Genomic DNA, 13,375 nt, shown 5'->3' with positions numbered 1-13,375 from the left:
TGTTAATGTCTGCAAGTACCTATTTTTTTTTTAAATATATATATATAAATTGTACAAATATACCTGAATTAAACTGGTTTGATTGCAAGTACTTCTTGCATTTTAATCTCAAATAGCTGCTGGTGCAGTAATAACCTTAGAAATAAACTTCTGTGCATTTGGAAACAATATCAAACAACACAGTAACTAACAGTGCAATGTAACATCTGTCCCCATACAGCTAACGCTTTGCATTTATCCTGCTCTGTCTATTTCAGCCAGACAGGGCATACTAAGAAATGTCCAACATTGAGGAGTTTGGTTCCCTTAATTAATTGGGGTCCTTGTACTTCCCAAGTAAAAAGTGGCAACACTGACACCAACCACATCCTGCACAACAAAGCAAACCCCGCAACCTTCAGTGGCTGGGCAAGCCTGGCATCCAGCTTGAGCTATCCTAGGGCTGCTGTCCCCACTGATGAGTTGTTTTTTTCCTTCGTGGAAATATGGAGTTACTGCTCCACGTACACGAGCTTTCTCAAGTTAATAAACTGCCTTCTCAAGAGTTGGGCCTCCTCCAATTATGTTAAGAAAGTCAGAAGGGGGAAACACAACTCTTGCTATGCTGGTTTGTTCTGTGCTCCCCTAAATATTTATCACAGAGTTCAGCATGAAGCTCAGGCTGTGATGCAAGACCACCATCTAACTGCACTTTGCTTTTTGTTTCTTTTAATAGTAACAAGTCACACAAACTTTCCATTGCCAAAAATCCTTGCACCTGCCTTCTGTTTGCTGAATTGTCAGAAAAATTGCCCATCTGCTTGGAAGCAGATGTATCTGTCATATGCTGTTCTAGAAATAAGATAATGCTATCGCTACTTAAAAACAAAATGAAACTTCTTCTCTGACCTCAAGCTGGGACACTGCTTTCTCTCAGGTAGCTACAGAGATCAGGACTTTATATTAAGTACAATAAGTATTGCTAAGATAGAAAGTAGTGAAAAATACCTTTTCATTTCAAAGATGTTTGGTAGGTAAAACATGCCATCCGGCAAAGTGTTAAAACAACATTTTAACTGCAGATCTCAATAGAATTAAATGTATTATTTGGTGCTCACCTGTGGTTACTGCAAGTGCAGACGAAGGCATGTGGATGAATTCTGCTGGAGAGAACTCTGCTTGAGGCATATTGAGCCATCAAGGTGCGACTTCATGGAAGGCTTCCCGATAGCCCTGTGTACGGCTCTGGTGCATTTACAGGCTGCACAAACCCTCTGTCAGCAGTGGATGGAATTTGCTCATTAAATTGAAATCCAGGTAAGAATTGTGAAATGGTTTAAAAGAAGGAAACGAAGGAACAGAACAATGAAATTGCAAATTTCTCCCTGAGACTTTTCTATGATGCAATTAATTAATTACAAAGGCTCAGCTAGCAGAAGTTGTAAGCAATGCAGCAGAACCACTTGTTTTCATTACAGGGCAGATAAATCAGTCATGAGATTTTTCTCTCAACGCAATGAAGGACTGGGCACCAGCAGGAAACCTACCGTGACCATCACGGAGGACAATGGTTAACAGCACTCAGCAGCCTGAAAGCCCCAGGGAGAACAGCAAAGTGAAAGTGCTGCCCAGCCAAGGAGTAGAGCCGAGTGCCGGCCAGTGAGTATTACATACTGCACATTCCTATGTAGCCCAAGTGGGCTGGAGGCTCAGCTTTTCCATCAATTATTCTGCAAGCACATGTTAGACTTCAGTCCCCTGTGGAGGTGTTCAATCTCTGTTCCCACAGCGAGGGCAAAGAAAACGTCACTCTGCATAAAAAGCACAGAACAGCTGATTCCTACATGGCCCTCCCCATTTGCAGCCTGCGTCAGGCCTTTGCTTCAGGGAGTCTCAGACTTTGAAAACAGAGGCAGACATGCCACTGCTCACAGTCACCAGCGCATTGCAAGGGCTGGGAAACCCTGCCTGCGGATTAAGCTCAAACCGAACCCACAGCTGGGATGTGAGAACAGCTCCCTGGGAGAGGACTGAGCCCAGAAGTGCTGAGCAGTGCTGCTCCTGCTGCCAGGCTAGAGCCAGACAGCCCTTCAGCTGGCTTTCCCCGCAGCTGATTTCCTGTCTCCCATCTTGCTTCAAGTTAACACTACACTTCCCAAACTACAGAAAAGCAAGATGGGAGACAAACTCTGAGAACTATCCTTAGGAAAGAAAACTACAATCTCAAAGGCTGGAAAAGGAGCCTGACTTTTTTGGTAAGATTTTTTTTCTTTAGCATACTTTAATCTTTACTTCCAGACAGTCAGTGTGAGGGCATCTTTTACAGAGCTATTCAACAGTGAGAGTGAAGCATGAGAGGTGCCATGGCTACTCAGCTGCACAAATCCATACCCAGCATTGGTAAGACCAGGCTGATGGTGGAAAACCATATGCTGGAAGGCAGCTACCGCAGCTAAATTCCTAAGAAGCAGCGTGGTTAACCTGAAAGCCAGATCAGATCTGGCTCTACTCACACTGCTGCTTTTGGACAAGGTCTGGGATGTGAGAAAGTTTGAATTAGCATTACTTCTGCTCAGTGCACCACCCCCAGTAGCAAAGTTTTCATCTTTGGATTCTGAATGGATCCAGCAGTAACAGGAATCTCAAAACACCTCAGTTAAAAGCAAAAAGGGTCACAGGACTGGACTGAAGGGGCACCATATTATCTTCTACTCTACACATCCACCTTCTTAAACCATCTCAGTTAAAAGAAACAAGAAATGCAGAAAGAACAGAGCTAGAGCTGAGAATTTTGGAAGAAAGCAACCAGAACAAGATCTAACAAGTACTGTACATTTTAAACAGCAACAAAACAACTGGAAGCTTACAACTTGTAAGCTTCAAGTTATCACTGCCTGGCTAACTGAGCAGGCAGCATGCCTTGCAGTCATACCTCCTAGGTGAATAACAAGGATTTACATTCTTCCGGTTCTGTCCAAAATTCCCAGCTGGTGGCAGTGGAAGCTGAACTTCTTGGCCACACAGACAGCATCCTGCCTTCAGAACAACTCTTGAAGGTCACAGATGAGTTCCTACAGCTATGGTCCCAGGTGACACGACATCCAGCCAGAACAGCACTTTGCCACGTGAACAGATCTGAGCAAGGAAACCTGCCATCTCTTGCTGTATTTGTTGGTGTGACTGTTTCCTTAAAAGCGTATCAAGGAGCAAATCTGAGAACTGCATTTTCTTTACTGAAGTCCAGAAGTCATTTTCTGTGCTTGGTCACTCAGCCACTGTGCCAAGATAAAAACTGCCTATGGCAGAGTCACTGCTCACATACGAGGAGAATTCACCACAGTGAAACTCCTCCAAGCTGTGAGGTTTAGCGCTGGAGAGCCGTACTGACTTGGCCCACCATTGCTCCATCTGGAAATGATTTGGGCATACTCCAATGGAGCCTCCACAGTCTAGGCAAAGGAACAAAAAAGCAGTATGGAGTTAAATCTTAAGGGGACAAGAAACACCTCAACCTTAAGGCAGCATTAACCATTAACTGGTTTACTAATCACATTGGTTAGAAAAACCTACAAGGAAAGTGTATCTGTAGTAAATGACTCTAAATCCACAGAGTCCAATTTAACAAATAAATGAGCCTGTGCTAACATGCCATCCTGTCAGATTTTCCTGCATCCTCTCCACTGCTTCCCAAAGGGTCTTGAATGAGAAAAGAAATACAAAGATTAATGATAGACTGCATATCACATTTTTATCACACGGCACAGATTTATACACCACAGGGTTTCTAGAAGCTTTTTCTGTGATCACAGATGATAACTTGCTTTCTACACAAATAGTTCTACAAATTCTGAGGCAGCTACTTGAGGACTGTGATACTATGAAGGATCATTGAGACCTTACAAACTACAGTTATGGGAGAGGAAGAAAGGGAAGCTCAAGAGCCAGCCAAGCAGATAAAATGAAAGATCTTTCCAGGATACACAAGAATCACAGAGATTCTCTTTTCCTTTGACTTAGGTTTGCCAAGTTGCCTGTTTCGAGTTCCCCATCCATTATAGAGCCTCTTTGTGACTGACTGAATAAAGCTGCCAATAATTACTTAATGCCATAATTTACACAACCAGACAAAATATTCTCCGGCTAAGGAATGACTAAGGTCAAATACCAAACATCATTTTATTTCATTTACAGTGATAGTTCTGAGTAACAAAGAAACCATGGCAGATAGGAGCCCGTGATAAAAGTTCGTGTGTCTTACCTTAATAAAATAAATGAAGTCACAAACACAAAACATAAAAGAACTTCTTATTCTTTGAAGACATTTGAAAAAATGTCATGTCTTGTTACCTATGATTTTACTTACCAATATATCTGTTCCACATCATCTAGTCCTCTTGGAAATATAATTTAGGTGTCAGCACGATAGGTTTTTTTTTTAATCCAGTTGTGCTTTCCACACTCAAATAACAATCTGTTAAAAATGGCTGAAATTGATGCGTGGATCTTCTGGACACTAATTCTTAAAAATCATCTTCAACTGAGAGCTGAGCCACAGATCAACCAAAGACTGGACTTCGAAGTTACCTTGCAAACAACCATACTGTTACAATTGAAAAAACTATTACAAAATTGAACCTTCTCACCATCCAACTGTTCTGTCCCCATTAATTCCAAACCTAAAAGAATCTTTCATTTCTAACTCGTTTTTGGCAACACTTAATGTCTTTAAACACACCGGGATCTTCAACCCATAATCAGGCTCTTTGTTGATTAAAAATGGTCACGAAAGTGGAGAGAAGTGACTATAACTAAAATCCATGGATACCATGTACACCTTCTTGGCGATCGATGCATGAAGCTATAAAAACTGAACATAATTTTGTGGAATCAGTCCTCTCTTTCCATTTAGTGTGCCTTCTAGCCATCCTGGCTCCCTGGAAAATTGCACTGCAAAAGAAAAGAAAAGAAAAAATATTACATCATCTTTTTATGCTCAAATTGGTCCTTTTAGGTTTAGCTCCATGACACCATGCAAAGTATCCATGAAAATATGCAGTCTCTTGCAAACACCACGTTGACTTGACAATCTCACTAGGGAAAATGATGAGGATAGTTGATTAAATACTTGCATAATATAAGTAAGTGCTTGAACTATCTTCTGCTTTTGGGTGCAAGAGATTACATGAAGGGAACGATTAGCTAATGGGACTGAGAAAGGGCAGGTTCTTAAGACAGAATTCAGAAACTTCCTGGTGAGAAGTCAAAGTTCCTGTCAAATACTTAAAAACAATTTCAGTAGTTGAGGGCAAAGTATAACCAACTCCTGTCTTGGGAAGAGGCAAAGAATCTGGAAGCTCAGAGCCACAAAAAAGAGTCAGATCTCATTCCAAGAATCATCTGTCCACAGAATAGTGCTTCTAATACAAGAGACCAGTGGACAATATCTAAATCATCAAATGCATCACACTATTCACAAAACACAAAGGAACAGCTTGGAAGGTAAGCCTTGTTCCTTACCACCATCCTAAGTATTTGCCACTACTGATACCAAAGTTAATGCAAGAGTATCTGTGGATCTAAAATAAGAAAAAGTTCTGCTCAGACTCTAAATGCCCCCAAGCAATTCTGTGAGCAACAGAATAAATGAACTCTGGCTTTCTATATATGTTTTAACCTCACTTGACATAGGCTAATAAAAGAAGCATAAGCCTCATTCATTTGGAAAACAGTAAAAAATGTTCAAATCCCCCTATCAAATTTCTTAGGAGAACACAGTACACTTATCTACTTACCTATTTAATTGTAAATCCCACACCTCTAGTGACCTATGATGTTCTCTACCATGTCAATTTATCCTCAAGTTGCTTTTAAGATGGACGTGACTTAAAGAAATCATCAGACAAATGCTAAAATATGCTGCTGGCCATAACAGTGCTTCATTTAAAACACATTAACACACTGAGGAATGTGATAATAGTAGCTTTCTAGAAATCAAGGAAATAAAAGTTAAGTCTCGCTTTAAAAAACATTGTAAGGTTCTCAAAATGAGCACTTACTTACAAATTTCCCCTGCCCTTTTCTTCTGTGTCCTAATACTGGCCAGCCATAGCTAGAAGCTGTGCTCAGAAACCATGGCTTAAATAACAACTCTTTCTCCAAGAGACTTAAGCATTTAGAAAACCAGACTGCTTCCAAATGATGCTGTCCATACCGAGAACCAACATGGGCACATAATTAAAATGAATGTGTGCAATGGAAACATTCCAAGGGAAAAAAACACACAGAAAATTCTCTTTTAGAATCTCTGTACACACTGAAACTCACAGTAAGTTACATTACTATTAGTAATTAACAGGCCCTCCTCTTTCTTTGTCATTTTAAAACCATGATTACAGTGTATACATGCATTTAGAACTGTGATGCTGTAACCAGCACAAGCCAACCTCCAGAAGCTCTGCTGCAACAGCTGCCATTGCACCCAGTGAGCCAACATGCCAGCTCTAGGGGCAGCCCAGCCTCTGCCTGAAGTATCCCATGTCTATGGGGCACAGCTGTGTTACAGGAATGAAACTCCCCAGAACAGCAGATAAGAAAGAAAAGCAACCTGAAGAGCTGCAAGTAAGAAATTTCTACTTGTCCTCTGAAGCTCAACCCAAAATACGTTTGGGTCAATTTATGTGACAGAAAAGACAGTGATTACTGGCATGTCAGTGTCTATAAACCAAAAGCCTGTTAAAAACAAAGGCAGCCCTTGTCTGAGGTGATTACAGTGGACAGGGCCCTAAAATTTACCCAGAGGAGGAAATGGTCAAACAGTATGGAATCTCTTGGCTTGACACAGCAGCAAATTTCAGAAGAAACGTTCTCCAAATAAGTTTGATAATGTAATAGTGAACTCTGAGCACTGCAGAATGTTCAGATGCAACACATGAGGCTGAACAGCAGGGCTGGAACCAGATGATCTTTAAAATCCCTTCCAACCTAAGCCATTCTGTGATTCTATGATTCTATCACATTATTATCTAGAAGGCTGAGCTCTGTGCTTGAGCAACTGAATACCTCACTTTACAGACAGCTCAGAGCCTCACTATTTCCTTGGCACAGTTTTCTTACAGATTGTGAGCACTGAAGAAAGAACTACCACTCAGACCACACCTAAACTCACCATTTCTAGTCAGAAACCTTTTTTAAAAAAAACAACACATCAATAATTCTTCTTAGTATTCAACAGCGATGGCAACTGTCATCTTGAGTAAGATTATGCTCTCTTTCAGATCTCCTCGTGCATTAAGACAGCCACATATATCAGTCACTTCTATGGGCAAATGAGGTAAATGCAGAAGGTGCCCAAATGTAAAGTTGTTTGAAACCCCCAATGACCCTGTTTTCTTTGCTAATGAGTTCCAAAGCATGGTGTGCAATAACATTCATTTTAAAAGCCCTTACCACACAAAAGTCATTCTGCTATCACAGCTCTTCCCAAGTCAGGCCATAGGCTGTTTCTAAAAAAACAGCCTGATGAAAAGATGCTCTTTATTGTCCCCTTTCTGCCATTCCTTCTCAATCAACAGACACCACAATTCTTAGCACTTTCTCAGGCCCATTTCATTTAAAGATAATGCTGCAGAAACTACTCATTTGGCCATAAAACTGTAACTTCTCATTAGGCCTATAGGACTAAGTCTTATGCTGCCTAGGGATAGCACATGTAGTGTGAAAGACAGGGAACTGACAATTGCATATGCCACTGAAAGATCTGATAAGGGTATAGCAGCTGTGCAATCAAAGCTGGCCATCAAAAGCCCTCCCACTCTGAGGACAGTGGAAATAGCAGCAATCTGCAGAGTCCAGAGGGGACAGCAACCTCCTCAACACTTCCTGCAGGGCCATCTGAGTGGTGTCGCTCTTGTGAAGGCAAACTGTACACAAGGAAGATTTCTGATCATCAGTATTGGCTGTGAATGCTACACAGCAATTACCCCAAACTCAGGTGGACAAAACCAAACAAAACCAACAGTCAGGCCAGTTAAGGTCAAGCTACCTTCTGTGGCTTATTAAGACTTCTGTTGTAGTCAGTAGAAATTACAAGTGCATATCTGGTACTTCTTGCTGGTGAAGCTATGATTGCAACTTCCAGCAGCGGTTTAAGGTAACTTATCCCTAATGGTATGGAGGGATCTGAAAAGGAGAACATCTGCCCAGCACCTGTACACTCTGTTTCTCTGGGTGTAAAACTGAGACAGTTAATGTACATGAATGCGTTGAAAGCCACAGATGAAAGGAGTACAAAGAAGTCACTTTATTCTCAATTCTACCTCAACAAAATAATTATTTGCACATACAATGCAATGTAGCTTTTTGGAAGTACTACTTTTCTTTGATGTAAATCTTTCATTTGTCAATACCATGAAGAAAGATAGTCCAGAAACCTCACAGTGAATAACAGGGAAGAGAGTGCCCTAGAGGCAAAACCAGGCAGATTAACACAGAGCGGCACTCAGTTACACTGGGTAAAGTAAAGGGGGATGACCATGGCCGTTTGAATGTCTTTTTGTGTTTCTGCTGTGCTTGGTAGGGACAATGGGCACTGCATTTTTGCTAAGGAAAATTCCTGTGATAAAAATCTTCCTCAGTTTTCCCCTGAATCGTCATATTAAATATTGCTGAAAGCTTTGATGAGAGCTACCTTGACAGGTTTTTTGGAAACTTCACTGTAGAACTGCTAGCAATACGGACAAGGAATTTTGTTGCGTAAACACCAAGTACCATACCCAAACACTTCTCTCTAGTGAAATTCCCATTTACTCACTTCTAAGCAATCTCTTTTAAGATGCAGAAATTAAAGACAAGGCTGCAAGAATGGCAAGAGTTCAGTGCCAGGCAGTCTGATTACTCCATTCATGATTACCAGGAATGACTGCTGTGACCAAAAATACCCACATACAGCCAGTGTACGTCTCTCATGATCTGAGGCCATACTCTGCTTCTTCCCATACGTGCCCTTATCTAGCTGCAAAATCTTCATGCTTTGTCTCTAACCACCTGAATTATAGTGTTAGGCGCTGTCAATAATACAGCCTGTAGCAACTGGGAAATAAAAACATTGGCACAGCCTAAGGTAAATTGAATTGAAGATTGAAAAAAAATATTAAAAGAAAGCAGTGGATATTGTTCAGATTATATTATTCATTTTCTTACACAATTCAATTAAATAGAACAGTTTCCTTTTTCTTTTTTAACTTACCAGATGGTGCCTTAACATTTATATTCTGTGGCACTTTAATAAAAAAGACTGTAGGATTTGGGAAAGCATGCAATAATGAAAACACCTGAATATGCAAATACTCAGATTCTACACAGATTCTTATCAAGTGATGTAAAGCTTAATTTAAAATATTAGTAAATCTAACTTTGTCAGCCTGAGAAACCTGACCTTTTCCCCATTTACATAAAGGAAATGGAGAGAGCAGTAAAGGTTAAGCTTTTACCTGCTTGCACCAATATTACATTTAGTAGCTATGACAGGTGCAAGACTGTACCTCACTAAATGCTATTATTCTGTCTCAGGATAGAGAGGCAGAAAGATTCATCCAGGATAGTAGACGAGAGAGAACTACTGCAATCAGCATCTATAGACCAAGAGAGACAAAGCAGAAGAAGAACAGGAAAGGGAAGTGAAAAAGTGAAGGAAACAAGGCAGAAGAACAGACCAAGGAGAAAGGAGAAAACTCAGCATGCAAACAGTGAGAGATGAGAGACAGGATTAGAAACTGAGACAGGCAGGGTGGAGAAAGGAGAGACAGATAAAACCCTTGCTAATGGAAGCAGCACTTTTTAGTAGACATTAATTGAACAGTTACTTTAATGGTTGATACTAGCTGTATGTCAACTTGATTGATGCGTTGTCACTTTGATAGTTAAGGTTATTGGTAGAGCTACAGAAATGATGTATTATTACTTTAATTCTTCATTTGGGGGCTTTATTAGGGCATATGGGAATTTAAATTGAGTAACTGAAGAACCTGAATTGATTCACTGGAATGTGACTCTAGCATTGGCACAAGGGTGCCTAATGTAAAAAGAAAAGGCCGTGTGAAGGCATTTCAGTGATTTCAAATATGAGGACTGGTCTGCACTGTGAGTGAGAACAGCCTTGAACATTGACAGAGCCTACCTACAACATAACCCATTACAAATTGTTATGGAATGGCCGTGAAGTTGTTAAATATATCCAGTTACTGTTTTATTACTTGCATGCTCTCCTCCTTTTGGGGGCTAATCCCCAACCTCCCCTCGGCTGAAAGTACTATGAGGCGAAGAACAACATCTTCCAAATAAGCAAGATACAGTGGAATTAATCAAAACAAATGTACTTTAGGAAATGCAATTAGGTTTTCAAAATGCAGATATTTTCAAAAACTTTCTCCAAGCTTCCAATCTTATTTCAGAGGATGATATGGAAAAAATATTCCTATAGTTGAAAATCTATCTATGTGCTGCCAAAGAACCAAATTCATACTTCTTCTTCTTGGACAATCCGACTTTCTAGCTGAAAAACTACCGAGGCTGTAATGCACCAAAAACATGCTAGCTTTGCCATAACACCTAGTGACCTCTTTACAAAAGAAAAGAATCTCAACACTGCTGTCACACAAACACATTATACAGGAGTAACTAAACCTGGCAAGGCTGACTTTCCCAATGGCAACACAACAGGTGTGCAATCCATAGCACTCTGCATTAGAAATGCCTGTCTTTTACGCACCAGAGCTTTTCTTCCATGCACAAATTTTACATCTGTGGAAGATCCCTATCAGTCATGTTTTAAAAAACCTAAATTAAAATAACTGCTGTAAGAGACTTTAAAAAGAGCAATCATTTAGCTAATCTATCTTTAAAAGATTTCCCATCTAACTTGATTCAGACGTGAATTGCCTGCAAGGCACTTATCTAATAGGAAACACCAAGTGTGATTTTGTAAAGTGGGTGCTAGGAGGGAAGAACCTTGTGGGGACTCCAAACCACCTTACACTGAAAAAACAAACCAAAACAACAACAAAAAAAAATCTATCAACACAACTGAATTCTGGACTAGGCCTACTCTTCATTTATTTGGGAGGAGACATAGTACAGCAATTTCCTTACAGTCTGCTGCTTTAAATTAGGCTTCACAAAGAAGGGGAAGTAGATGTCTATGTCCATGCTATTTTGTTGTTGTTATGACTGCTGAGAAAAAGGAGAAAGGAGAAAAAGGATTCTGCTGAGCTCCCTCCATTTGTTTCAGCTCTATGTGAGCAACTTTTGATCCAGTACTAACAGTTAACAGGGTACATTTTGGGAAATGCAAGGCACACTTAAAGAGCCTTTTAACACTTGCAGGTTGATTTTTTATCCAGCTATTTCAGACTGTACTTTCTCTTTTTCTTGCTGGATGTAAGCAGATAATTTGGAATACCTCTCCTTTATTGGATATCCAAACAAAGATTCTCACATGTAGCATCTGTATGACTGGGCAGCGTGTACCCAAAGTGTATTCATTCAGAACTAAATACTACTTTACCCCTGAAAGTACTTATCAGCCTTCTGGCCTAGCAGCAAGATAGCAATGGATAAGAAAAAACAGGCGTCACTGCAGAGTTTCTAGTTTCTTTAGCAGCCAGTGTACCCCTTACTACTCACCTGCCTCTAGACAGTCTGAAAAGATAAAGCACTGGTCTCAGTTTCACCAAGAATCTCAAGAACCTAATTCACAAATCACTTTGAAACCCTCAATCTCCACAAAACCTGGCTGGAAGTCTTTTGTTTTTCAGAATGAATGCAACTTATCGAGGCCTTGTAACAAACAACAGCCTTATACTGCTCCTGCTGTGAATTAATTTGTACATAAGAATTGTTATTAAATTGCATTCAATTAACAAGATTTGCTGAATTTGTCCAGGCCCTGTTGACCCATTGCATACCATCCCTTTCTGCAACAGTATGAAAAAACTCAGCTTTGTTATCTTCTGTATTTGTATTACAGCTGTTACTGGTGAAAGGTTTTAGAACTAAAGCTGTTCTTGTCAATTCAAAGCCCCTGTACGGTTGCTGAAGAGTAGAGCCATAGAAACATACTGAGGAGCTTCAGTACAGTCTTGAGCACAGAATGACTTTCTGGATGTTCATATGCAATACTACATTTAGATCCACTGAAATTTTTAAGCATAGGGCTTCATGCTGTGAATATGCGTCTTTCTATGTGTACAAATACACATTACGCCTGGTCAGAAGACTAAACACTCTTTTCTCTAGAACGATAATCTGGTTCACGTAGAACTCTGCTTGAAAATCCTTAAGTGGATTTGTTTTCTTTAAATAAAAGTCTCTGTGATATTTTCAAATGCTAAAAAATATACTAAAAAACAGTTTCATAGGCATTTTCTCTATTGTTGAACTTCTTTCTTTTTTTTACTGTGACACATTTTAATACTGTTGAAATGTTAAAACCAACAAGAATCTGCTCACCTGAAGCAAAGGCATTACCCTATATCCTATATTGTTTTCATTTATACTAACACAGTTTCTATGTACCAGAAATCTTCTACGTCACTGACTGCCACAAGCAACGTTGACAGAATAGCAGTTATGCTTGTATTTTTATCCAAAGCCATTTGAATGGTTTTGTCAGTTTGTTTTTCATTGCTTTACATTCACTCAATAAGTACTTACCATCTTCAAAAATTGCTCCTGTCTGAAATGATAATTCAGAACTATGTTCTGCTTCGCATGGATAAACCGCTCTTGCTTTTCGGTGGGCAACACTGGAAAATGAAATTATGAGATGCAGTTACTTTTGACTACTAAAGAAAACACTGTTTTCTCAACCATTCTCTCTCCATTCTCAGTGGGAGATGGCTAAAACTTTCATTGCAGTCTCATCTGCATCATCAAAGGCTTCTAATTCATACGCACACATGCCAAAGCTGAAGCTTCACAGCTTACTGTTGGCATTTCTGAATATCTTACTCCTGGTTTTGTGCACATTTATTTCTATGACAGTTAAACACAGCTTTCAACTGCTGCTAAAATACTGCCAAGTGCTAATCAGCAGTGAAATCAATAGTAGGCAAAGTGTACCTTGTTTATAGACTAGTCATTATATCTTCCAAAACGTTCCCTCATGAACCTCACAATACAGCGTTTCACTAACGCTGCAGAGAATACTTTTCTGAATCCATTTTAATTTTTGGAACAATACAACATTGGTAGACCAACAAATATGCTATTTTGTCCTATATTCAGTAAGATTTATAAAACTTCAAGCAGTCTTCAGAGGTGCTCTCAGGATGTTCAATAATAATCCTGGCTCAGTCTAGGTGCTTTCTGTGGGGAAGGTGTTTAAAGAAAAAAATCAGAC

The 13,375-nt window shown here is 39.8% G+C and overlaps 1 protein-coding gene across 8 annotated transcripts in view; it reads right to left on the bottom strand.

The window, feature by feature from the left end:
- Nucleotides 1-1,097: 1,097 nt before the first annotated feature.
- ARHGAP10 (Rho GTPase activating protein 10) overlaps nt 1,098-13,375 on the bottom strand; it is a 127,169-nt gene continuing 114,891 nt past the window's right edge. For 7 of the 8 annotated variants that reach the window (XR_014945290.1, XM_085544971.1, XM_015861093.3 and 4 more), the window contains 2 exons: nt 12,688-12,779; nt 4,132-4,926 (listed from right to left, as the gene is read on the bottom strand). Coding sequence is in view for 7 of the 8 variants with exons in the window: in XM_085544971.1 (XP_085401097.1) it covers nt 4,838-4,926; nt 12,688-12,779 (181 nt within the window). In the remaining variant the exon portion in view is untranslated. Of the gene's footprint in view, nt 1,254-4,131; nt 4,927-12,687; nt 12,780-13,375 lie in introns of those variants that run through there. The other variant, XM_032444511.2, reaches the window with a different exon arrangement.

This window comes from Coturnix japonica, chromosome 4 (assembly GCF_054131305.1).
Source record: "Coturnix japonica strain WE chromosome 4, WE-NBRP24, whole genome shotgun sequence".
NCBI lineage: Eukaryota > Metazoa > Chordata > Aves > Galliformes > Phasianidae > Coturnix > Coturnix japonica.
The sequence above is the reverse complement of the archived record's forward strand: the minus strand, read 5'-3'. Positions and strand labels throughout refer to the sequence as shown.